The sequence below is a fragment of the Tinamus guttatus genome, unplaced genomic scaffold, assembly GCF_059628265.1.
Source record: "Tinamus guttatus ecotype Peru unplaced genomic scaffold, ASM5962826v1 Tinamus_guttatus_pri_ptg000602l, whole genome shotgun sequence".
Classification (NCBI taxonomy): Eukaryota; Metazoa; Chordata; class Aves; order Tinamiformes; family Tinamidae; genus Tinamus; species Tinamus guttatus.
The window spans coordinates 6,978,163-7,002,556 of record NW_028289136.1 but is presented as its reverse complement, the minus strand read 5'-3'; the positions used below and the strand labels follow the sequence as shown (position 1 = coordinate 7,002,556).

Below are 24,394 nucleotides of genomic sequence, written 5' to 3'. Positions count from 1 at the left end.
CTTGTGAGAAGGGAAAGGACAAATCCTTCTAGCCAGAGGAGAGGAATCCGAGCCTTAAAATTCCTGCAGGGTCACAGGGTGTCCCTGCAAGCTGTGGTTTCCTGCAGATCCCTGTTTTTCACTGACTTTTGGAAGCCAGCAGCCTTTGAGACCTGCTCTTCACTGCATCTTCCAGCTTCTCCTCTTTTCCATTGGATACTAGTTTGGAATTTTTTTTTACAGTATTAGTGGATTTTTTTTTTGCTTGTTTTGCTCAGTTTGACAATCCAGGTGTTGGATTATTATACATAAAGCATGGAAATACTTCCAATTATCAAGTACCGTCTTTGGCTCCAAAGAAAGAAACTTAATTCCTTTTAGAGGAATCTGATAAAGTCAGGACAAAATCATTACTTCTATTTTCTGTATTGCTAAGGCTTTTTATTCTCTTTTTTATAAATTGCCAAATTATAAAGAAGTTTTTGTTAATTTTGTTTTCTTACATCCTTTTTAAACCACCATCTTTCAAATAGCTATTAGAGAGGTTATCTAATTTCTCTTTCCTTAGTCCAGATATGAAAATGAGGCCAATTCTGCTTTTTAAAACATTCACAGATCTTTTTAGAGGATCTAGGGACTCTTCCAGTTTTCTGGAACAGAATTCCTGGTGATCCATGGAATGCCAGCAGGTCACATTTGCAGCACTTGGTCCATTTTGACCTAAAAAGACCATTTTTTGGCCTAAAAAGTTGCCTCAGTTAAATTTTGCAGAAGTGAAATGCAGTGGGCTGTTTATCCTGACAACCTCTCTGTTAATTTGTATTTCAGGTCCAAACTTAGTCTTTTTCAGTCGAGAATAAGCTTGCAGAAGGCAAGTGTAAAGGTGAGTGTAAGAATAACTCCTATTGCTTATGGTCCTGCTTCGAAGCCGATTTCATGTCACGTGTAACAAAAGTTGTTGGGAGCCTAGAGGTGACCAGTGTTTTAGAAGGTAAAATGAATCATAGAATCATAGAATCACAGAATGCTCAAGGTTGGAAGGGACCTCTAGAGATCATCTAGTCCAACCCCCTGCACACGCAGGGTCACCTAGAGCACGTGGCACAGGACTGCGTCCAAGCGGGTTTGAAGATCTCCAGAGAAGGAGACTCCACAACCTCTCTGGGCAGCCTGTTCCAGCGCTCTGGCACCCTCACTGGCAAGAAATTTTTCCTTAAGTTCCTGTGGAACTTTTGGTGCTTCAGTTTGTGGCCATTTCCTCTAGTTCTGTCGGTGGCCACCACCAGTGAAAAGAGACCAGCCCCATCCTCCTCACTGCCTCCCTTGAGGTACTTCTAGACACTGCTCAGGTCCCCTCTCAGCCTTCTCTTCTCCAGCTGAACAGGCCCAGCTCCCTCAGCCTCTCCTCATAGGGCAGATGTTCCAGGCCCCTGATCATCCTTGTGGCCCTGCGCTGGACTCTCTCCAGCAGCTCCACATCCCTCTTGTCCTGTGGAGCCCAGAACTGGACACAATACTCCATATCTTTAGGCATTTGATTTTGTATTAGTGCTTATTTTTTAACGTCGGTTTTCTCGTTGCAGTTAAAAGCACGACGATCCGAGTGCAATTCCAAGGCTATCCATGCCAGGAATGATTACCTTCTCACTTTAGCAGCTGCCAACGCGCACCAAGACCGCTATTATCAGACAGACTTAGTAAACATAATGAAGGTAAGGAAGCTAATTCCCTTATGGGAATTGCAAAGTGTGAAAACCTGGGAAGTGCAATTAATAAAATCTCAAGTCTCAGGATCACTTTGCAATTTTGTCTTTTCCAATGCACTGCAATAGATGGAGGGCAGGATATTTGGCACCAATTATCGAGCCCCATGTTAAGCCCTCGTGATCATTTTGGTTCATTTTTTTCAGAAAAGCTCAGTTAGAGAAAGGAATTAGTTGAAACTAAGACCTGGAGCTTCCTGTTGACGTTGACAGCAAGTTTGCCAGGAATGTTTTAGTTCTTCAATAGCACATCGATTATTTTTTTAATATCTAGGTATCTGAATATTTGTTTATGATATGGTTAATGAAAACATGAGCATTAAATATCTTGGTTCCAAAGTCTGCAAATCAATTGCTTCACACATACCTGCTTACAAAGTCTGATCTGCAGCAGATAATTGAACTTCTAAGAAATAACATGCTTAGGGTTCCAATATCATTGCTCACCAAGGGTATAATATCATTCTAGACCTCCTGAACTGCTTAAATATCCACTATTGCTTTAACTTGGGATGGATGCTATGGATAAACTGTTGAAGATATGGGACAACCTTTCTGTTAATTTGTATTTCAGGTCTGAACGTAGTCTAATTTACAATTTACATAGTCATATTTCATATGTTCACATATTCAGAGTTTTGTTGTGTTTGCTCTCTGCAAACTCTTTTTATGAGTGACGGGATCAGGCCGGACAACTTGGTCTTTAATTTTCTTTAAAACTGCGTTTTGTAGACTGGGATTTGGGTGCCCCTGGAACTGAGCATGGCACATGAAAACAAACTAGTGTTTATTTATATGCTGTGTGTAGGTACATGCTTATGTATACTGGAAGGAAAAATATATATTAATAGCTAAAATAGTTTGATGCACAACAGATGTTGTTCGGAGGCCCCGTCTTGTCCTGTCCTCTCTTTCGTAGCCATCTCCAGGTTGCTATTGCCAATCCCACCACGCTGGTCCCTGATGGTTTGGCTGTTTTCCCAACTCGTTTTGGAGTTGTGCTTAGTGGGAATGGGGTTTTGCTTGCAGAAATCCCTCTGGACAAGCATTTCTGTAGAGCACTGTGGTGTACGGAGAACCTAAACTGCAAGTGCTTCCATGGAGCCAAAGTGCTCTGGAAGAGGAGAGCAACTTCCCAGGTTTCTTCTCCTGCATCTCTTTATTGGGTGTTTCCGGGTTCTTCTAGACTGAGGAGCAACAAATACATTTTCTGTGAATGCAAAAATGTTGTGTTTTGCACTGCTCTCCATGAGCAAAAATACCTGGAGCACGAACAGGTCCCTGCAAGAGTGCAAGTGTCCAGGGCAAAGGGAGGAACGAGTCTCAGGCATCGTCTCAAGATGAAAGATCTGCTGGATTTCTTACTGCTCTTTCCCTTCTGAAATGTGCAGGGCAACCAGGCTGTTCAAAATACTGAGAAAATGATTATTTAGCACAGATTTACCAGAAATGGTACCGGAAAGGAGCTGAAGAGCAAGGGGATGACTTGGTGATATGAAATTGTGGAGGGTAAGCAAATGCAAAGCTTGTGGCCAAGAAGTAGGGTAAGATCTTGATGACTTGGGGATGACGAGGAAAGAAAACAGCAGAGGAAATTCCTGTTAAAAGGGGGAGGCAAGAAAAGAGCAGAGGAAATTCCTGTTAAAAGGGGAAGGTAACTGAGTTAGAGATGAAACCGCTGACTTCAGAGTACTCTGAAGAGCCATTACCAGTTATGAACCAGCTATTGAGAATGGAAAGTGTATAGAAATGCATAGAAATAAAGAAATTTAGACTTTGATATACTGTTATAATCCTACATCTAGGTAGCATCAGGAGGAAAGTGGTATTTGTTTTAAAGGGTATTGAAACCCTTTCTACACAGCGCAGTTCCTGTTTTCATAGGCTGACTGGAGGCGTGATCCCACTATATATCACCTGCTATAATACAGTTGTATCATATATTATAGAAGCGAAACATGCTCATTTTTGTGTTAAGTCCAGGGTTTTTAAAATGCTTTGCTCTATTCATCGGTATGGGAAGATGGAGTTGACTTATGTCTTGGAATGTGGCAATGCAAAGAGGTTCTTCACTTCTATACATTGAGATGTGTGTCTTTTGCTCTCTGCTTCCTTCTTGTCTTCAATTACCTTTAATGATTTTGATTTTTTTAAACATGGGTCTTATTTAGTGGCATTTGATCTGAGTGCAGCCTTATCTGTGTTTTTTTTTTTCTTAAAGCCTCATTTAAGTGTATTATAATTTTACATTTTTTCCCTCTGTTTCAAAGTACGTAGCTGTCATGAACGCTCTGGCTATGTGAATCCAGAATCCTGGAATGGTTGAGGGTGGCAGGGCGCTCTCGGGATCCCCCCGTGCAGCCCCTGCTCCAGCAGGGACACCCAGAGCACGGGGCACCCGGGCGCATCCAGGCGGGTTGGAGATCTCCAGAGCAGGAGACTCCACAGCCTCTCTGGGCAGCCTGTGCCAGGGCTCCGGCACCCTCACACCAAGGAAGTTCTTCCTCACATGGACATGGAGCTGCCTGGGCTTCAGCTTGGCCCCGTCACCCCTTGTCCTGGCACCAGCCACCACCCAGGAGAGTTTGGCCCCGTCCTCCCTGCACTCTCCCCTCAGGTCCTTGTCCATGTTGGTCACATCCCTCTCAGGCTGCTCCTCTCCAGGCTGGACAGGCCCCGCTCGCTCCGTCCTTCCTCACACGACGGCTGCTCCAGTTGACTCATGCTTAATAAAGCGGGCAGGACACCTTGAACTTGCTGTCGGACCTGTGTGCAGAGGGACCTGGACAGGATGGAGAGTTGGGCAGAGAGGAACCTCATGAGGTTCCACAAGCACAAGTGCAGGGTCCTGCCCCTGGGGAGGAATAACCCCAGGCACCAGCACAGATTAGGGGTTGACCTGCTGGAAAGCAGCTCCGCAGAGAGGGATTTGGGAGTCCTGGGTGACACCAAGTTGCCCATGAGGCAGCAACGTGCCCTGGTGGCCAAGAAGGCCAATGGGCTCCTGGCTGCAGCAGGAGCGTTGCCAGCGGGCGAGGGAGGGATCCTGCCCCTCTGCTCAGCTCTGGGGAGGCCGCACTGGAGCACTGGGGGCAGCTCTGGGCTCCCCGGGACAAAAGGGCCTCGATGATCCCTAGGTCCCTTCCAGCCTTAACCATTCTGGGCTTCTGTGGGCACCTGAGGTTTGCCCTTGCAAGGTGTGCAAGCTCCGATGAGCGCAGGGTGGTAGCAGTAACGCCCACGTGGGCGTTTGGGAAGCCCAGACCATCCGGGAGGGTTAGGAAATGCAATCCAATGAAAGCTCATTCTGCTTTCAGCTGCAGGACAGTCGAAACAGCTGAGAGCTGTTTAAACAGGACAGAAAAGAATAAACACTTGCAATAAGGAAGAGCAATGATCTCTCAGTAGCAATGCTGCTTTATGCTGGCATAAAAATAACTGTGAAATTAATTATTGCCAGGAAAGGACCGTGTACGTTGGGCTGATTCCGTAGGCGATTCCACGTTTGGTGCAAGGCGGCGGTGCTTTGCTTCCTTAGGTCTGAGTCACAAATGCTGCTGCTGGGGTGACCTGTGCAGAATGACAAATACGCACCGGGGCCGTTTTTAGTCTTCTGTCGCTGGTGATGGAGTATTTTCCTTGGTGGAGCTGGTGGTGACGTGCAGCTCCTGGTATTTTGGAGAGTTTAGGGTATGTTGCTTCACTTAGGAGAACTTTATGTGCAGGAGATACAGTTTCACTCCGTAGTGCTTGTAGCTGTGCCATATACAGGTGATAAAACAAAACAAAAGTGCAATTTCTGAGCGGGAACACGTGCACAGGAGTGTGAGAGCTCTTTTAATTGCGCCTGTAAAATAATTAATATTGATGCAAGTCAGAGGCTGCTTTGTGTCTGCAATCTGAGCATGCTGCAAGTCCCAGGGAGGGGGCCAGCCCGTGACCATCAGCTGCAAGCGTGGTTCCCTCCAGGATATAATGGGATAGAATAGTACCTTTAGTGCCAAAAATACCTCTCATTTCCCTTTTTTCCTTTTGCTGGTAGTAGCAGATCATCTGCAAAGCTTCCACCTCCTTCTGCTTGCCCATTAGCTGTCGTTTGCTAATTGCAGCTGTGTCTGAGAAGCCAAGTGCATCGGGATGGCGCCTCCGAAAGGGTTTCAATCCTCTGGCCTCTTTCCTCGCATGTCCTTTATCCCCGGTTTTTATAGCCTTAATAAAGTGTCATATCGTGTTTTATTCCTTGCCAACTTCCTCACAAGTTGCCATTACCTGATTGCCAAGGTACAGTCTGCAAACAGAAAAAACCCTGTTAAGCTTCAATCGGCCGCCCAGTGCTGAGGCTTCTGCAGAAGTTCAAACCAAGGACAGGAGGAGGTGGAAGGGGGTGGATGAAGCACATTCCGCCCTGGTTTATACCTGGCTCTTTAGAAATTGCTGCTTTTCTCATTTTGCTGCTCTGCTCTCATCCCCTGTGCAAGTTCCCCTTCTGATCTGCCCCTGGATCTGACCACACGGCCACACCGATAACAGAGGAAACGGGGATTTAGGAAATGAGGCAAATAACACTTTGGTGATTTAAGCAGAAAGGGAGACATAAGACTTGACTTGATTTCAAAATACAGGTTTTTGCAGGACCCAAGTATCAGCTGGGTAATTCATTGCAGTGCATTGAGGATTTGAACACTAAGGAAAATATCTTAATAAACTGTGTTGTTGCTGAACACATATGGAACAACATCTTTCCCTTTTAATGCTTGTACTTTTAAATAAAAGAGAGAAAAAGCATTTCTGTCTTCAGATTCCAGAGACGTGTTGCATGTCTGAGTCCTCAGTAGAGTTTCGTGCTTGATGCTACATGTACAGCTGCCCTTGTAGCTAAACAGTAAGGAACCTGCATGGTAACATAGGGCTTAAATCCACCCCCAAAGCAATAACAATTAAATTTATCTTGATTTTGTGGGACCTCTTACAGATAGTGAGGTATTTTTACCAAGCAAATTCGGCATAAAGTGACAAACCATGTATTTCTAAATGTTTTTTGTGCTTCTAGCTTTGATTTCATGGTGCAGTGGTCTTTGGTGTGCACAGACCAAGCTGGAGGGGTAGTGTCAAAAGCAGCTTTTGCTTTTCGTGGTCATATTCTTTTTTTGTGTTCATGGTTTCAGTAAGGATTTGTATATTATTGGGCACACGTGTCGTCTTTTCCGCTTTTTTTCTGTACTTTCCGAGTTGTCTGCTGTGAGGAAGTGCAACTGTTTCATTTAGCCCCCTCGTGCTTGATGAGGGACCTTGCGGTGCCGTCATGGCCTCAGACAGAAACTCCCTTTTTTGCAGTTCCCCTGGCAGAGATCTTCACCGTGGTGAAGCACTGAGGCACACCGAGGTTTTGCTTCTTGATTCGAGATCTGCAAGGCAGGTTCTCCTTCTCATGCCTTTTAAAGTACTGCCTTAAAGGGGTCTAAGAGGGAAGAGATCTGTTTGCCCTACCAGGACCGAGCTGGTGGTCACAGGGGTTAACGTGAGTGGTGGTTGAGCCTGATCCACACAATGTGGCAGGAGATCTGATCAATTTGTATGAATATTTGGGAGGAGGACGTAAAGAAGATGGGGCCAAACTCTTCTTTCGACTTCTGCAGGGAAGGGAAGAGAGGCCTCCCAGCAGAAAGACAAGCAGAGCTGGGGGGGATTTGGGCAAAATCCCGAGCGAATGAAGTGGAGGTGGCCTTGGCTCTAAGCGGTGCTGCTACCTCTATCTGTGACAGTGTCTAATGGCCCCTAGAGAGGGGCCAGGGCAGAGCCACGAAGATGCTGAAGGGACCGGAGCAGCCGTCGTGTGAGGAAGGACTGAGCGAGCGGGGCCTGTCCAGCCTGGAGAGGAGCAGCCTGAGAGGGATGTGACCAACATGGACAAGGACCTGAGGGGAGAGTGCAGGGAGGACGGGGCCAAACTCTCCTGGGTGGTGGCCGGTGCCAGGACAAGGGGTGCCGGGGCCAAGCTGAAGCCCAGGCAGCTCCATGTCCATGTGAGGAAGAACTTCCTTGGTGTGAGGGTGCCGGAGCCCTGGCACAGGCTGCCCAGAGAGGCTGTGGAGTCTCCTGCTCTGGAGATCTCCAACCCGCCTGGATGCGCCCGGGTGCCCCGTGCTCTGGGTGTCCCTGCTGGAGCAGGGGCTGCACGGGGGGATCCCGAGAGCTCCCTGTCACCCTCAGCCCCTCTGGGATTCTGTAGTATTTCCAGTTTGATGTCATCTGATACTTTCAATTCAATAGCATCTAAAGCCCCAGTTTAAAATGAAGGATAATGCTGCTCGTCCCCTAGCGTTTCCAACCCAACGAGAGACAAAAAGGATGGCTGAATCATCCTGACTTGCCTTTTACAGCTGGAAACCCGAGTGATAGTCACGCTGACCGATGACCTCCTCCCCTCGTGTTCTAACCACGAGGCGAGTCCTCATCCACGCGCTGGGCCTAAAAAGGCCATTTATTTCCAGAGATTTATTTGCCATTGTGCTCGTGAGGAGCGTGCAGCACAGAGGCAGAGTTTGGGATTTGGAGAGAGCTTTACGATTCCCCAGAATTAACATTTCCCCATCAAACGCCACCAAACTACCTGTTCTCAGCAGGAAATGAAAGTCTCGCCGCAAAGCCGCGCTGCAAGACGGCTTCCCGCAACACTTCCCTGTGCCCCAAGGCTGCTGCGGAGAAATTCCCAAGCTCAGGAAGCACCTGGGCTTGCCCCAGCCGGGAGGCAGCTGGAGCTGGGCTACGATGTTAACCAAAAACACGCAGCGTTCCCGTTTCAGGCGTCTTGGATACAGACATCCCGAACGGATTGTGTTGGAGGTTCGCTTGGAAGTTTTCATCTTCAGCAGCTCCAGATTCCCTTGGAAGAAATGAAGGCACAAGGAAAAGAAAACACCTTTTTTTTTTCCCCCCTCAGCTTTTTGATCAGCTCTATATTACTTATAACCAACTAGTAATGGCTCAGTGAGTACCTGGGATTTACACATATCACACTGAAACTAGGTGGAAAAAGGCCAAAACTCATAGGAATGGTAGAAAACTCGAATATGAGTGTTGGAAGCACAAACCAGCCAAGGGAGGAGGAGGAAGCCCACGGTTTGTCTGTCAACTTGCTGCTTTCCCCAGACGCCTAAAAGGTTCCTTTTTGCCCAGCCAAGCTGCAATGTTGGGGAAAAAAAATCATTTAAAAGGGAGAAACCCTTCACGCTCTTCTTAATTGCTGCCTTCAAATTAAAATTATCTCTCCCCGTCTCCCACCGGCGCTTGCAGGGAGCGCGGGCAGAAAGCGCCGCCTCCTTCCCCGCTGAATAGAGCAGAACGGGCTGCTAAAAGTAATAAAGTATAATTGGCATGTGGGAATCCCAAGCGATATTTGGGAAGCTGGATTTAATCTTTTATGCTGCAATGCAGCTGCGGTACCTTCGGCGCGCGGCGCTCCTGCTTTTTCTCTCCTTTATCCGAGCTAATTTCCGGGGTTGTTCTGTGATCATTGCGGCACTGCGATTCCCAGAGGAACACGGAATGCAAAAATTGCTAAAAAAGCTAATTTTGCTTTAGCTCGTGAGTGTTAGTGTGACTGGCATGGAGTGTTCAGCTTTTGGAGCAAGGCAGGACTTGACATATGCAATATGTCTTATTTCTGTTCCCTTTTTCATACCATTTAAATATTTGGTATGCCACATCAAATTTTAAAAACCTGTTTTGATTTGGAAAAAAACAGGTCTTAAATATTCTGCAAACCCCTTCATGCTTTGGGTTAGGGATCTGCAGGTCACTTTTTGTCACTTGCCAACTGCAAATCGTGCTGCTTTGCCCTGATAAAAATCTGAAATGGTCAAACTTAGGTGAACTTTACACCTGTGTTCAGGGTGAAAAGCATCGTATGGAAGTGATAGGTTGGAAGATGGAAACATAAAGCAATCAAAACCAGCTTTAATTGGGAAATCAAAGAAAAAATGATCTCGGCGTCGCAGCTTCGTTAGGGAAATGGTGCCCTCCTTTTCTGCTCAAGCTTTACGGGATCTCGCTGACCTGAAGATGATGGCCTGGATGAAGATGAAGGCCTGGAATAAATCACTCCCCGGAAGAGCAGTCAGCATTTTTAGGAGTAAATCACCAAGGAATGCAATTGTTAGCTAAAAAGGATGGGTTTTCCCGACCTTCCTTCCTTTCCTTTCCCCCCCAGAACGTCCTTGGCTAAATCATACAGACCGCAAAGGATACTAAAACTGTAGTCTTAATTAATAGTAATAATTGCTATTAATATTTAGCTTTTTCTGCATATACCTCCGCTTTTCCTCTCCATTTGCACCCTTGATCACAAGCTTCTCAATTCCATATACAGCTGAATATGTTTTGAGCCTCAGTTGCCCACATCATTCAGCTCAAAATTCCCAGATTTAAACTGCACTAGGGGATGGATTATGGGCACATTTTTTAAGGAAAACACCCCCAAAATGCTCTCTTTTTTCAGCATGCATCTTATGCAACTCACACTGTGTTTCTGTGTTATTATTTTCAATGTTAATAAGAAGAGGTTTAAAAGTTACGGAAAATATGGGAGGAAAAATACAGGATGTGTTCTCGACAAATCCCAGTTTATTTTAAAAAAATCAAGGAAAGGGAAAATAAGATTTCTCATGTGAATGAAAATAGGGTGGGGTAAGAATGTAGAAACTGCTTTTAATAGGCCACCTAAAATAGAAAGAAGGAGGCAGCGACGATATGAATCTCCCTGTTATTTTGGGCTTTTGCTTTCATTGCTAAACAGGAAAATAAGTCACAGCAGCGTGAGGTAATGCCATTGAGTTCAACAGCACCGTGGAGAGGTATTGCTGGCCAAACACAACATATATATGTATTTTTTTGCTGAATTCACTTAAAACTCTCCCTTATCTCTTCGCTTGCAGCGGGAGGGCCCATGGGCAGGTCTGATTTAGCTCTCTGCCTTCTGCATGGGTCAAGTGGCTGGGATTTGTGTTTCGGCATGTTGCAAGGAAGAAGTGTTTTAAAATAAAAATCGCAGAGTTTGAGCTCGTTCTTCATCCCCTCCCAGGCATGCAGAGGGTCCAGTAATGTTTTTTGGCCTGTGTTTTAGTGTGTAAATGGTAATTTTCTCGAGGAACGTAGCAAGAGACCGGTGATGTTGTAGTGAGGAAGCCCTCAAAGCAAGTTACAGTACGTTCAACCCCGGCTCTTTTTGGCACAATATGTTATATTGCCTTAACCAAAGACAAATGTCCCAAAAGCCACCACATGTGCTACAAATTTCTGAAGTACAATATTTATATAGTGCCTCGAATTAAAAAGCATCCCCGTCCTCAAAACCCTGAGCTAAATCGGAGCTGAGAAATGTCGTTGCTTGTAAAATGTCTTTTACCCAATGCTTAAAATATCTCCCCTACATCCTGAATGGTCTGTCTAGTATGTTTTAATAAAAAATCCATTTTGTTTGATGGTTTATCCATGATTCCTGCTAATAATTTTGATTTCTCTTCGTCCTCATCTGTCCTTCCACCTGATCATACTGTGACCCGCGCAGAGGAATTTTCCCCTTTCAATAACGGAATCACCGATAAGAAACGATCCCCTCAAAGCCTTTTTCATCCCATTCTTGCACAACAGCACGCCGTGTTATTTAATTTAATCTAAAGCTCTGCAGATGACAGGTTTTCTTTTAATCTCATTTCCCTTTTTGCATTGGCAAAGGTGCTTTGACATCCAGGTTTCTTCAGGCTGCTTGGAATAGAAAGCGGGAAGGGAACGGATGCTCTTGCACCGCAGTAACGTGCGTTAGGATTTGGGGATTTGGTGCTTTGCTTTTTTCTTTTCCATCACCTCTTCCTCATGGGAAATTCCCATCAACGTATCCAAATATCTTTCATTCTACCCTAACCCAGCAGGTTTTTGTGGTGGCCGCTTGAATGGGCTTTAATTCTTGCTGGAGCCCGAGCTATTTCTTAGGGTTTGCACAAACCAGTGCCAGCGCGTCCTTTAATTCATTGAAATCAGGTATTTACTGCATTGACCCATAAAACATAAATGAAATTAAGTGCCACTCACTTGTAAATTAGCAGGGGGCTTGCACTAAACCCTCTGTATTGATTAGCATTGGTTAATGAGCAAATAGTGCCCTGATATTAAGGGCCCGGGTTATGTCATTTCAAGGGTGGCGCGTGGTGATTTTGGGAGCTGCGGATGCCTCGGATTCCTCCATCCCTTTCTCTACAGAAATAAGATATCCCTAAGGTAATTCCCAGATCCGAACCCGCCCTCAACAAACAGTTATGGATATTTTTCCCAAGTGGATGGAAATCCTTTGATAAGGTGATGTTATTGAGGTGCTCAGTGGTGCCATCTAATGGAAATGAAGCCCTTCCTTCCTATCCAACGTGGAACTGGGCCATCCAACACCTATTCCCATGGCTGGAGCAGGAGCAGGCTTTAAAAACACTGAATATGAGTGACTTAAAGGATCCCTACGTGACTACGAGTGAAGCAAGTTGCCAAGTTCTTCCTGCTTTTCCTGAATTCTTTCCCTCTTCTCCTAGGCTCTGGATGGAAACGTCTACGATCACCTCAAGGATTATTTAATGGCATTCAGCAGGACTGAGCTCGAGACGTGTCAAGCTGTGCAAAACACCTTCCAGTTCCTCCTGGAGACTTCCAGCAGGGTAAGTTTTCCCTGGAACCACCCTTTGTAGCTGCATCCTCGCACCATGGGTAAGTCCTCAAATTTAAGGTTGGCTTCTAAAATAATGCCAAAGCTGAAGGGTCATTAAGTATAGCTACCTAGTTAATTAGTGAGCTAAAAATGACATTTTCCACATAGCTCATGTGCACAGAAATGCTTCGGTTGTGTATTTGGGCATACTTATATATAAGTGCACAATAACAGTGAATTCCTCAATAACTGGGAATTCCCTTGCAAAAGTTGCTGTTTGATCCTGAGCATCTTGTGTTGCCTGGAAGTTGCTTTTATTTCCTTTCTAATAATGGGTAAAAATGCAGTGCAGAAACTCCAGGGTATTTATTTGCTGCCCTTAACACGACGCTATGAGAGACCTGCCCTTATTCCTAACTAAATCTTCTGCCTTTCAAGGAAAATTTCTCATGGGGGTTCTCATTAAGATGCCTTTTCTTGGAAACAAAATGAGTTAGATCTCCATTGTGAAAATATATTTTGTAAAATAACTGAAAAAGCATCTTTGTCTGAAATTTTCTAGTACAGGCCCTGTCCTATCTTCAGTAACTACACATTTTTTCGCCCTCTTTTTTAACTGAAGCTGGTTTAAATGTTTTATTTGACCTGGCAGAGCAGTGGACGATGTGAAATCAGGTCTGTCGTCTCCTGCTTTTACTTCGTCCTTCACACTCACATTTCTTTAGGTGTGTAATTCCTGCCTGGCATCAAATCCTGTGCCAAATCCTATCTACATACACAGCTATACAATGCATTCATTATACAATAACTGCTGGGTAAATTTGTGCCTTTTCTGAGGCCTTTTAAAAGAAGAAAATGAAAAAAAAAAAACCCTGGAGATGATGATAATGATGATGATAACGATTATTATTATTATTATTTAGTGGGAGTGACGGTGTTTTTTGCAATTCAGTATTTCAGTAACTCCACACAATACAGAGAGATGCATTTTCAAACTGATTTTTACCTCCCTTATTCCAAATAATGTTTGTGGTGTTTAAGAAATAACTCCATACAAGAAGTTATCCATGAGAATATAGAAGATTGCTCATGGGAGTGACACTCCATACCACATACCTGTATATTTGGTGGTTGTTATTTCCTGTATTTTGCTGTCGTGGTATTTTGGGGCTTGGTTAATGGTGGATCTATGTCGGGTCCTTGGCTCTCAGTGTGAAGAACCAGGAGTAACTGTGGGTGCTCTTGCTCAGTGCCTGGATCTCTCTTTCCTTTGGGAACAAAGCTGAGGAAATGGGATTTTGGTGCCTTCCAGGTGTTGCTCCAGCTCCGGTGTCCCCCTGCGCCGATTGTAGCCTGTGTCTAGTGGTTCACAGTTTGCAGAGGAACCCACCCTGCCTCTCTTTCTTTGCAGGTGGTGCGGGATTACAACCTGCAGCTCTTCCTGCAAGAAAACTCCGTGTTTCACAAGCCGCAGCCCTTCCAGTTCCAGCCCTGCGACAGCGACACCGTAAGGCCCCTGCTCAGCGCTCTGCTTTATTCCCTCTTGCTCCTTTTCCAACACCTCCCTTACAGCAGGATGCAAAAATAGTGCTCCCCAGTGTCCCAACATGTGTCCCTCAGGCTGGGGTTTTGGAGGAGAAAAGTAGCTTAAAGATTGAAGGATGCTGCACCAAATAAAACGCCCGTTTGCCTGTGATTCACTCAAGGAATGTCTATGGATACATACCAATACTTCTCATTTAGAAAGAATGTGGGTAAAATGCTGCTTTCCAGAATGAAATCTCTGAAAATGCTGTTCCAGGACGTGCATCACTTGCACAGCAAACACTAATGAACTGAAGGAAATCAGAGGGTGCAAATACACTTCCCAACAGCACTTTAAACCCAGTGATTGATGTCCCAGCAACGCTGCTAACACTGTTCTTAACAAAAAAACGATTTAAAACCCGTCTAGCTTTGAAGAAATTAACCCCGTGCCCCGTTTTATTACTTGAATTCATATTTAATAAACTGACACGGGTGGAAATGTCCCGGCCTGCAGCTTGAGTGATTAATGGCAGCAGCTCTTTCAGTGGAAACCTAATGGATCCGCAGTGATTTTACGTAACAGCTACAACACACTCATCTTTCCTTAACAAAATGTGGTTCTAAGGTTGCTCCCAGCTGCTTTATCTGAAGTAAATAATTACGTGTGTTTCTAGGTTGTCTGTCCTGCAGCGAGCAGAGCTTTTCTAACCTCTTTGTGTTGCCTTTTCTAACCCTTGCTCTGTGTTTTCCTCTTTGTGCCCTCTTTGCCTCCAGAGCTTTAACGCGGTGCAGCTGGTGGATATTGAGCCCTCTCCAGTCAGTGCTATGAGAATGACAATAGCAGAGGTATCTGCTCCCATTTGCCACGAGCCTCACGGTGCTGCTGTCACCAACGTGTACGGGACCACGGCGTGGAGGTGGCAACAGAATGCAGAACATCTAGATATTAAAAAATAATCACAAAACCCACCCTTTAGCCGTAACATGCCTTAAGTTAGCATAAAACAAGAGCATAAAGCAACACGGCGCTTGTAATTGATATTCTAATCTTTTTTGGGGCGTGAATTTAAATTTCACAGCTCGAGACGGCGATGGGCGCGCGAGGAAGCTTCTCTAACAACTGGAAGCCGTTAATACGCGCTAACGAAGCACAGTCCCGTCGCTAATTGAATTTGGTTTCCTTTCTGTTTTTCTGGAGGGCTCTCCCCGTGTGAAACAGATCTGTAATTCGCTCTTTTTACCATCTTTTTAAAAAATGACAAATTCGGAGGGTTCTTCGCGTGGCACTGGGGTGGTATCTTGGGAAGGCACAAGGTGCTTCACGTCTAGAGATGTCTCAGCACCTCCTGTGGTCTTCACCACCCAGCCCACGTGAGCTTTGGATTTACCCTATTTCTCCAATGCTCTGCCTTTTTTTGGAGCTTCTAGCACTTCGCACACTTGGCCCAAAAAACAAGAGCCCTTCAAGCTTCCTCCTGATCCAAGTAACGATTCTCATCCAGCAGGATCCAATTGGGAAATTGGGTTACGCTTCTCCCAGCAAAAGCATTTTTGGTGAGGATTTGGCTTTGGAATTTGGCAGAAAAGCTCTGTTTTCTCCCCGATTGCACCTCTTCCATTTAATAACAGCTATCAAGCATTCTTTTGCCACACATTTGCACTGTAGACGAGCTGTAATAAATTATCAGGTGGCTTTTTGGGTGAGTGGGATGTGCATGAACATTTTCACGCTAAAAACATTGAAGAATCGCAAGCAAAGTGATTTATCAGTCAAATCAAATAATCATTTGATATCAGAGCTTTCAACGGACAAATTGTGACCTGTGTTCTGATTTAATGCTTGCTAAGTGTGTCTGGGGCCCAAACTTGGAGTGTTTCAGCATTTGTGTAGTGAAAAAGTAGCAAATTTGAAGGCTGCAAGATGCTGTAAACAACATGGATTCGGAATTGGAGACGAGACAGTTTTCCAAGATAAGTAGGTATAAAATCGCATATTCAACCTTTGGATGTTTCCCCACCACCATCACACTCCCCTAAAGAGAAATTCATTACCAAATGTTTTACAGCAATTAGCCATTTTTTCCCCATTAGCTATGAAATTGCTTTGACGTGAACACGTGCTGATGTTCCTAAAATATTGAAATTGCTTCAAGGTTAATTTTGATGAATATACATTAATAATAAGAATAATAACCCCTCCACAAAACAGCATTTTTTTTAAAAAAAAGAGCTTAGCCAAGGAATAACTTAGAAATTCCCAACCAGCTTTAATCCTTCCCGTGAATGAATTCAGAAGATGGATTGGGCCTTTGTGAAGAGCAGGATTACAAAAAAAAGACAATCTTTGGGCATCCTTTTAGCCTTACAAGAAGAAAGATCCTGCTGACACTGAGCACACGCAGAGACCTTTATAGCTGGCGTCGTGACAGTTTAATCCTAAAAGTGATATTTATTAAGGCTGCAGAAATCTGTCGCGTTGCAAACACACTGTCCCATGCCTGATAGATAAGCCTATCTATAAAAACATGGCCAAAAAAAAGGAAATTAGCCAGCTTTTCTAGATTTCCTGTTTGGAAAAGATTCTTTTCCTTGAATTGCATGTTATTCCACAAAAAAGAAAAAAAGAGAGCAGTGGCAACAAGCACATCCATGAAGCTGGAGGGCAGCAGCGGATACTCGGAGCTCCGGCTCTTTCCTGTTTTCCATCCGCGCGTTCCCTGCGACGACGATTCCCAGCCCGTTGCCTAAAGCAGCCTCCTAAAAGTAGGTTGAAATTCCTACATCAGAAGCAACGAGGGGCCCCAATTAACACCCTTTAATTTACGCCCCTTCAGCTTTCGTGGCTTTCTGTGCTTGCGTCCAGGTGCAACGTTTGACTTTTAAAATATCCTTCAAACTTCCTTCATCTTACATAGATTTAAATATTTTAAAATACTTTTAAAATAGTTAATGCTTAAAATACTTTAAACTTTAATAAACTTAACTGTTTATTTTGTCCTGTGGAATTATGGAACGTAAATATTTGATGCTTGCTCTCCGTATTTAAATAAATTAATATCCGTGGAATAAAAGCTTTGGGGAAAAATGATCGCCACATAAATAAGCCCTATGTGAGCAAAGCAGCTGCTTAGAAACCATCCGGGAAGTCAGATCAGGCTCCATGAAGGTTGATTCCAAATGTCCTTTTCCTTTACTCACTGATAGACCCTTTTTTCCTCATGTTTCTTGTGTGTTTCTCATCCCAGCAGAGCACCGTGCGGGTTTGGGAGCTGCTCTGCGCGGAAATCGTTACGGAATTCATTTCCAGGAGAAGATTTAAAGCTTTTACAGTAAAAGATGAGAAAGGAAAACAAAGATTTGCAAAGCCCAGCTTTATTAATCACAGAAATCGAACACAACGTAGTCATTTAAGCCTTGAGCAAGGAGTATTTTTCAGTCCAAATGATGCAGGAAAGGCCCAGGCCCCTTTTTACCTCTTTCAGATAGCCCAGAACCATCTTTTTTTCCTTTGTGCTGAGTTTAAATGCAATTATTTTCTTTACCTCCTGCCCATGGGAAGTTCCTTCTCCTTCTGCACCTGCCCTGCAGGGTCATGTAGCCTGATAACAACGGAGTATTTTAGGGTTTTTAAAAGATAAGGGATGAGGCCTGAAGTGCAAGGCAGTCAGAACTCACCCCTGGTTCAACTAAAACTGAGTGAGTTCAACTATAATAGAAAAAAACCCTAAATTGACTACAGAAATCTAACGATTTCCTTAAAAGTGATGGTTTTAGCTGTTATGTGAAGAAAAGGTCATGCATATCCTGCGCGCAGCTCCGCGCTGCATCGGGCTCCCCTTGGCTGGAGCTTTTTCAGAAGAGCTGCCCGTGCTTTGAGGTGTGTTTCATGTGAGTGGTTTGCATGCAAGAAACATTTCCTACGTTTTTCCTTGGTTGAAATGAACATTTTTTGAGGTCTAGAAAAAGAATACTGTTTTCAGGCTCCAGAGCCATTTTTTTTCTTAAAAAAAAGAAGCAATCTGAGCAAGGAGAGGAAAACACAAAGTTCTTTGAGCTCAGGTAGTTTGGCTCGGTCTCATTCCTCGGCCGTGATACGTGGATTTGTTCTCCTCCTTTTGGGACGAGATTCATTCACATGAGACACCTTGTCGCTACCTAAAATCCCTGTCCCAAACCCACATAAACGAGCCCTAAACGTGGAGTTTTGCAGGAGAACCGCTAAGGTTCCAGGAGATGGGTAGGACAGCAGGCAGTGCCACCATCTCACCTCGGCAATGGGCCATGTAGACTCAGAACTGCCCTCTTCCCCTTTAGACCTGGAATCTCCATCCATGGAGATCATCCAATTCCTGGGCTTTACTGTCTCCCCTCCATTTCATGTCCTTCCCTTGCAATGCCCGTTGTTTTCTCTGTCTTCCCCCAGGTTTCAACTAAAAATACATCAATACTAAGTGCATTAATACCTCGGGCATCAGCTTCAGGCCAGACACTGGTTCCCCAACTTTTGCCTTTGGTGCCTCCAGCAGATAAATTAATAACTAATAAACCACTCCTATCCAATAACCACGTATTTATTTTAGCATGCCCTTAGGAATAGCTGCAAGGTTTGCGTTCGTTTTTCCCGTCAAGCACTTTTAATAAATAGATTAAAAACCAGAAGCACATGTGGGATAACACAAAATGGTGTCAGGCCGTTGAGGCAGAGGCTGTTTGGTCCTGATGGAAATGAGATGCTCAGGAGAAGCAACACCAGTGGGAACAGCGAAAACTCAGGGTGTTTTATGGGGCAGAGACAACGTTGAGGGATTTGTGACCCTGAAGAGTCACTCAGCAGCAGGGAGTGGTTTCAGTCTTTAATTATTGCAGAATTTGTCTCAGTTTTCCAAATCAGTGCTGTTCAGTATGTGCAAAATAGAGGACTTTGGCCTCTTGCTTCAGCGTCCCTGGAGGGAGAGGATTTATTTTTTTGTTTACTAAAGTGCAATAGAAGCAGACATAATATGGAGCAAGATGAGAAAGTGTGAATTGGCCTTCCTGTCCTGCAGATTAAATTATCTCGGGGGACAGAGAAAAGGTTGTTTTATTCTAAACAAATGGATGGTGTGATGATTTGGTCAAAAATCAGGTGGATGAGCCCCAGTGGCTCCTTGCATCGCGCCTAAGCTGCTGTCTCTGCTTCCTAGAGTGAATGTTGATCCCAGATTCAAGGCGAGTCCCTTGGCTCATCGTTCTTCATCTCCTGGAAGAGTCTTGGTGAAATAATATTTGGGTTCCATTCCTTGGGAATTGTTTCATTGCCTTTGGCCTTCGGGCCCACGGCGAGGCTGGTTTCCCTGAGCCAGCACAAGTTCTCCTGGACTTTGATTTGCCTTCATGGCTGCTCTTCCATAGCATGAGATCTTGGCAAAGTTCATAAGGCAGAGAGTTGTGTTTGTCGAAACTCGCCTAGTTTGCATGAAACCGGATTGCAGGCTCATAAATCCAAGGGAGGGTTCTCAAACAGTCGGATATTGTCCTACCCACAGAGGTAGCCCCGGGTCGGCATCGTAACTCGCTCTCCTGTCGCTCTCTGTTCCAGAGCCGACAACTGGAATCGGAAACTGGAACCACCGAAGAGCACAGCCTCAACAAGGAGGCCAGGAAATGGGCAACGCGCGTCGCGCGGGAGCACAAGAACATCGTCCACAGCCAGCGGGTAGGTGCGAAAAACACCGCATCACCGGTGGGATTTGTTGCAGCCCCCCGCCACAGCAAATAGGAGCTGCTGGAAGCACCGAGGAATGAGGCTTTTTGTCCTATTTTCTCTCTAGGGCACCTGCCTTCATAGAATCACAGAATGCTTAAGGTTGGAAGGGATCTCTAGAGGTCATCTAGTCCAACCCCCTGCACACGCAGGGTCACCTAGAGCACGTGGCACAGGACTGCGTCCAAGCGGGTTTGAAGATCTCCAGAGAAGGAGACTCCACGACCTCTCTGGGCAGCCTGTTCCAGTGCTCTGGCACCCTCACTGGCAAGAAATTTTTCCTTAAGTTCCTGTGGAACTTTGGGTGTTTCAGTTTGTGGCCGTTTTCTTTAGTTCTGTCGGTGGCCACCAGTGAAAAGAGGCCAGCACCATCCTCCTCACTGCCTCCCTTGAGGTACTTCTAGACACTGCTCAGGTCCCCTCTCAGCCTTCTCTTCTCCAGCTGAACAGGCCCAGCTCCCTCAGCCTCTCCTCATAGGGCAGATGTTCCAGGCCCCTGATCATCCTCGTAGCCCTGCGCTGGACTCTCTCCAGCAGCTCCACATCCCTCTTGTACTGTGGAGCCCAGAACTGGACACAATACTCCAGATGTGGCCTCAGCAGGGCTGAGTAGAGGGGCAGGATCCCCTCCCTTGACCTGCTGGAGATGCTCAAGGAGACACCTTATTTATCTTTCCTTCTTCGGTGGGACATGCTCCAGCAGCCACATTAGCAACCCCTAAAAATCATTGACTCGTTGAACGTTGACTCCTAATATTCTGTTATTCCCGTGTAAATGTGAAGTTACTGCTCCTTTTCCATTGCTGTTAATTTACAGCCCCATCTCCATTGTACACTGTGGGACTTGTGTGCACACTCAAGTTTCAGCAAGTCCCTTATGTCCCCTACATCATGGATGTATTAACTGTAGGAAGCAATATATAAATTTTGAGCTTTAGGGGTCTTTTCAACTCCAGAGAGTCCATGTGAGTAATAAACACTTAAATGTTACGTAATAACACAAACACACGAACAATACAGTAATATCTATAAGAATTTCAGTAGATGGTCCCAAATATTGACCACGCAGACGGTTTATGAGCAAATGTTGACCCCGTGATGTGTTTTTCTCATGTTTGACAGACACTGGAGGAGCTGGAGTGTCACGGGCCCGTGATGTCGGAGCAAACCCGTGCGGAACTGGAGCAGAAAATAGATGAAGCCAGAGAGAGTATTCGCAAGGCTGAGGTGAGACTCCAGTTATTTTATATTATTTTATATTATATTTTATATTTTATATATATATATATAATATAATATATTTTATATTATAATATAAATATAATAATATAATAATATAAATATAATAATATAATATAATATATTATATATTATATAATAAATATAATAATATAATAATATTAATATAATATTTTATATTATATTTTATATATTTTATATTATGTTCAGCTTCTTTCTGCAGCAGGACATGTTACAGCTGCTGAATTTTGTGCATGGAAATGTCAGCTTTTAGCATCAAAGCAGTGGGGAATTTTAAGATGTCGTTTTTTTTCCCCTTGATTTTGTACCTCTCAAATCACTGAATCAACCTAATGAAAGATTCGAGAGCCTAGAAGAGCCATATTAAAATAATCTTCCTGATGAAGAGCGATTAAACTTGCTACTCTTTCTTCTATTGTGTCAAGATCAAAAAATCACAGGCTTTAGGGGCTTTGTCAAAAGTTATAGAGAGAAAAAAAACCATTTCTAGCTCGGTAGTTTCCTTGTGCCTGAAGGAGCTGATACCAGAAAATGATGATTATGTCTCTATGCCCAAGTTGTCTCTATTTGGCTTCTAGAAGCAACTACCACATGGTGCTCTGCCTTCTGCTCCAGTCTTTTTTTTTTTTTAATATCCAAATTAATTTGTAATGTAGACGAGAAAACCTGTGAAGTCATCTTTGGATCTCTGTGTGCTTTTACTCCGCGGTGCTTTTGCCAAGGTTATGGAGGGTAATAAAACCAGTTCTGGGTAAAGACAGACACTCGAGTAAAGATAAACTAGCCCCATACTCAATTGCCAGTGTTAGGTGGCTAAAACTTAACTGTTTTCATGGCCAGTGATTCAAAACCCAATTGGAAACAACAGGAACCAATCTATTAGTTTTCAGCTGAGTGGGCTGCTTAATTAAAACCCGAGAGCAAATGTAATTATTTCAGTGAAGTGCTTCTCCTATTGGTAGGTGCTCAGAGTACCTGGTGTAATTAAGAATGTGATTTGGCGTTTGAGAGGTTGGAAGACCCAAAGAGAAAATATTCCTCCTGCTGGGGTAATAAATGTTAGCATTTTTAAAACAAATTTGTAATATGATCTATTAACTAAAGATGTTTTTAGATGTGCCACTGTTTTGTTCCAAGTAACTGTTTCAAGCCAGCTGTGCTCTGAGGTGCTGGAGTCGATGATTAAACACGAAAGGCCAGAGAATGTGGGAAAATTAAAAGAAAAGCAGCAGCAGAAAGCAATAAAAACAGGAGGAGGAAGAAACAGTTCTTGCATAAAAATAGTGTGAAAGGGGGATCCGTCCTAGACCTTAAGTCTAGGAATAAGGTAGGAATAAGAGGCCTCAGAGCCCAAAGCAAAATTACAAGTCCCCTTGGCCATGACCACAGAAAATTAACTGAGAAGCAGAAGTGCCCAAAAGTGGAAATGCATCAATAAATAAAAAAGCTGTCAGATAAGAGTTAAATGTTGTTGGGTGCTGTAAAAGGAAATGGTCTTTTCCAAAGGTCGAGGGGTGGAGAGGGCTTTGTCAGGAAAAACCTGGGAGGGAGGTGCCCTATCAGGAAAGTGATTCATAAAAATAGGGAGAAGAAAAGAAAAGAGCACGTGAGTCTCAGAGCTAACGAGAAACGGGCTCAGAGCAATGTCCACGTGTCCTGCTGAACACCAAACCGCATCCAGAAGGGGCAGAAAGTGTGATTTTTTTGGAATGTCTTTTTCCTGAGAGGTGTTTTCCAGTATTTGGTAGAAAACCAAGTCCTATTTCCCTATTTTTTCAGTGCTAGCTGGTGTATTGTAGCTAAAATATTGTAGTTAAAATAACATTTGACACATGTTCTGTTTCTGCAACAGAAGAAAAAGCCACGTGCTTGACCCTGAGCAGACTCAGAGCCTCTGACTTTTTTCTTCCTCCTCTTTTGATGACTGTTTTCTATCGAGTATTTCAAAGACATTAGAAAAAATTGAATGGTAGGTATGTAAACCACTTTGTAACCTTTATATGTTGCTGCATATTTACAGTATGGAATAGTTTTTAAGAAAGCCAAATACGAGTGCTGTAAGATTTTTAACTTTTATTTAGGAATGGCCTTTTCGCTTCAGTCCAGATCAGTCCCCATCACTTTAAGTGGCACCGTTGGAGATGTTTCAGGCCCATTAATTAGCAAAGAGGCTTTGCCACACATATTACCAGCAGAAAAATACACCGTGCAAGCTTTGAATAGGAGCCCCTTTTATTTTGTAATGCAATAGTAGTGCTTTTCAGGAGGAGAAAGCCAAACATTTGCTGCATTCCTTCGGATTAGTGACGGCCAAGTGAGAGAAAGAAATTTGCAGTTGCCAAAGAAGCAGCAGAAGTGACAGTCAAGCAACAGGTTTGGTTCAGAGAGGAGAGTCACTAATGTTTTTAAGGGAAGATGGCAGGGAAATGTGCCTTTTTCTCCCTGAGTTCCATAAAAAGCTTCAGCACAGAGTCCGTTTCCAAAGCGCTTTAAGGTAGGATGGGAAGTCTGGCAGTGAAACGTGGTGGGCGTTCTGTGACTCCTCAATTTTGGACCATTTTGAGTATTTTAAGCACAAAATCTGTTCTTTTGGGTGGGATTCCTGTGAATCGAGCCTGTTTCCAGGCCTCGTCGTTCGTTCCTTGTTGACTGCCTTACACCTTGCAAAGAAAAAGAAAAGATTCATGTAACTCACGAAGTAAAATCAAAGGAAAACTCCTCCGAGAAGGAGAACCTGGATGCAACATCTGGAGCAACAACCCTTGGCCGAAAGCTCCTAGCGGGAACACGTGGATGATATTTCCAAAAGGAGGCTGCGTTACTGGGAGGGTGTTGAGGTCCTTAGCTTGTAACTGCAGCACACGTGGAGCTTTTCCCTGGCACATCTGCCCTATTCCTGCTTTTCTCCATCGTTTCGGGAAGGGAGGATAACAGGACAACTGGGTGGTGAAGAATCTCATGCAATTCAACAAGGCCAAGTGCAAGGTCCTGCACCTGGGGAGGAATAACCCCAGACACCAGCACAGGCTGGGGACCGACCTTCTGGAGAGCAGCTCTGCGGAGAAAGACCTAGGTGTCATGGTGGACGACAAGTTGATCATGAGGCAGCAGTGTGCCCTTGTGGCCAAGAAGGCCAATGGGATCCTGGGGTGCGTTAAGAAGAGCGTCTGCAGCAGGTCGAGGGAGGGGATCCTGCCCCTCTACTCAGCCCTGGTGAGGCCACATCTGGAGTATTGTGTCCAGTTCTGGGCTCCACAGTACAAGAGGGATGTGGAGCTGCTGGAGAGAGTCCAGCGCAGGGCTACAAGGATGATCAGGGGCCTGGAACATCTGCCCTATGAGGAGAGGCTGAGGGAGCTGGGCCTGTTCAGCCTGGAGAAGAGAAGGCTGAGAGGGGACCTGAGCAGTGTCTAGAAGTACTTCAAGGGAGGCAGT

General features: G+C 44.6%; 1 protein-coding gene across 2 annotated transcripts in view; it reads left to right on the top strand.

Moving 5' to 3' along the window:
* The window catches only part of FCHSD2 (FCH and double SH3 domains 2), a 91,747-nt gene that overhangs the window by 51,517 nt on the left and 15,836 nt on the right, over positions 1-24,394 (top strand). The window contains exons 7-13 of one of the 2 annotated variants that reach the window (XM_088534995.1): positions 808-862; positions 1,563-1,691; positions 12,317-12,439; positions 13,841-13,936; positions 14,731-14,802; positions 19,535-19,651; positions 20,822-20,926. In XM_088534995.1, coding sequence (XP_088391121.1) covers positions 808-862; positions 1,563-1,691; positions 12,317-12,439; positions 13,841-13,936; positions 14,731-14,802; positions 19,535-19,651; positions 20,822-20,926 — 697 coding nt within the window. The remainder of the gene's footprint in view (positions 1-807; positions 863-1,562; positions 1,692-12,316; positions 12,440-13,840; positions 13,937-14,730; positions 14,803-19,534; positions 19,652-20,821; positions 20,927-24,394) is intronic. The other variant, XM_088534996.1, reaches the window with a different exon arrangement.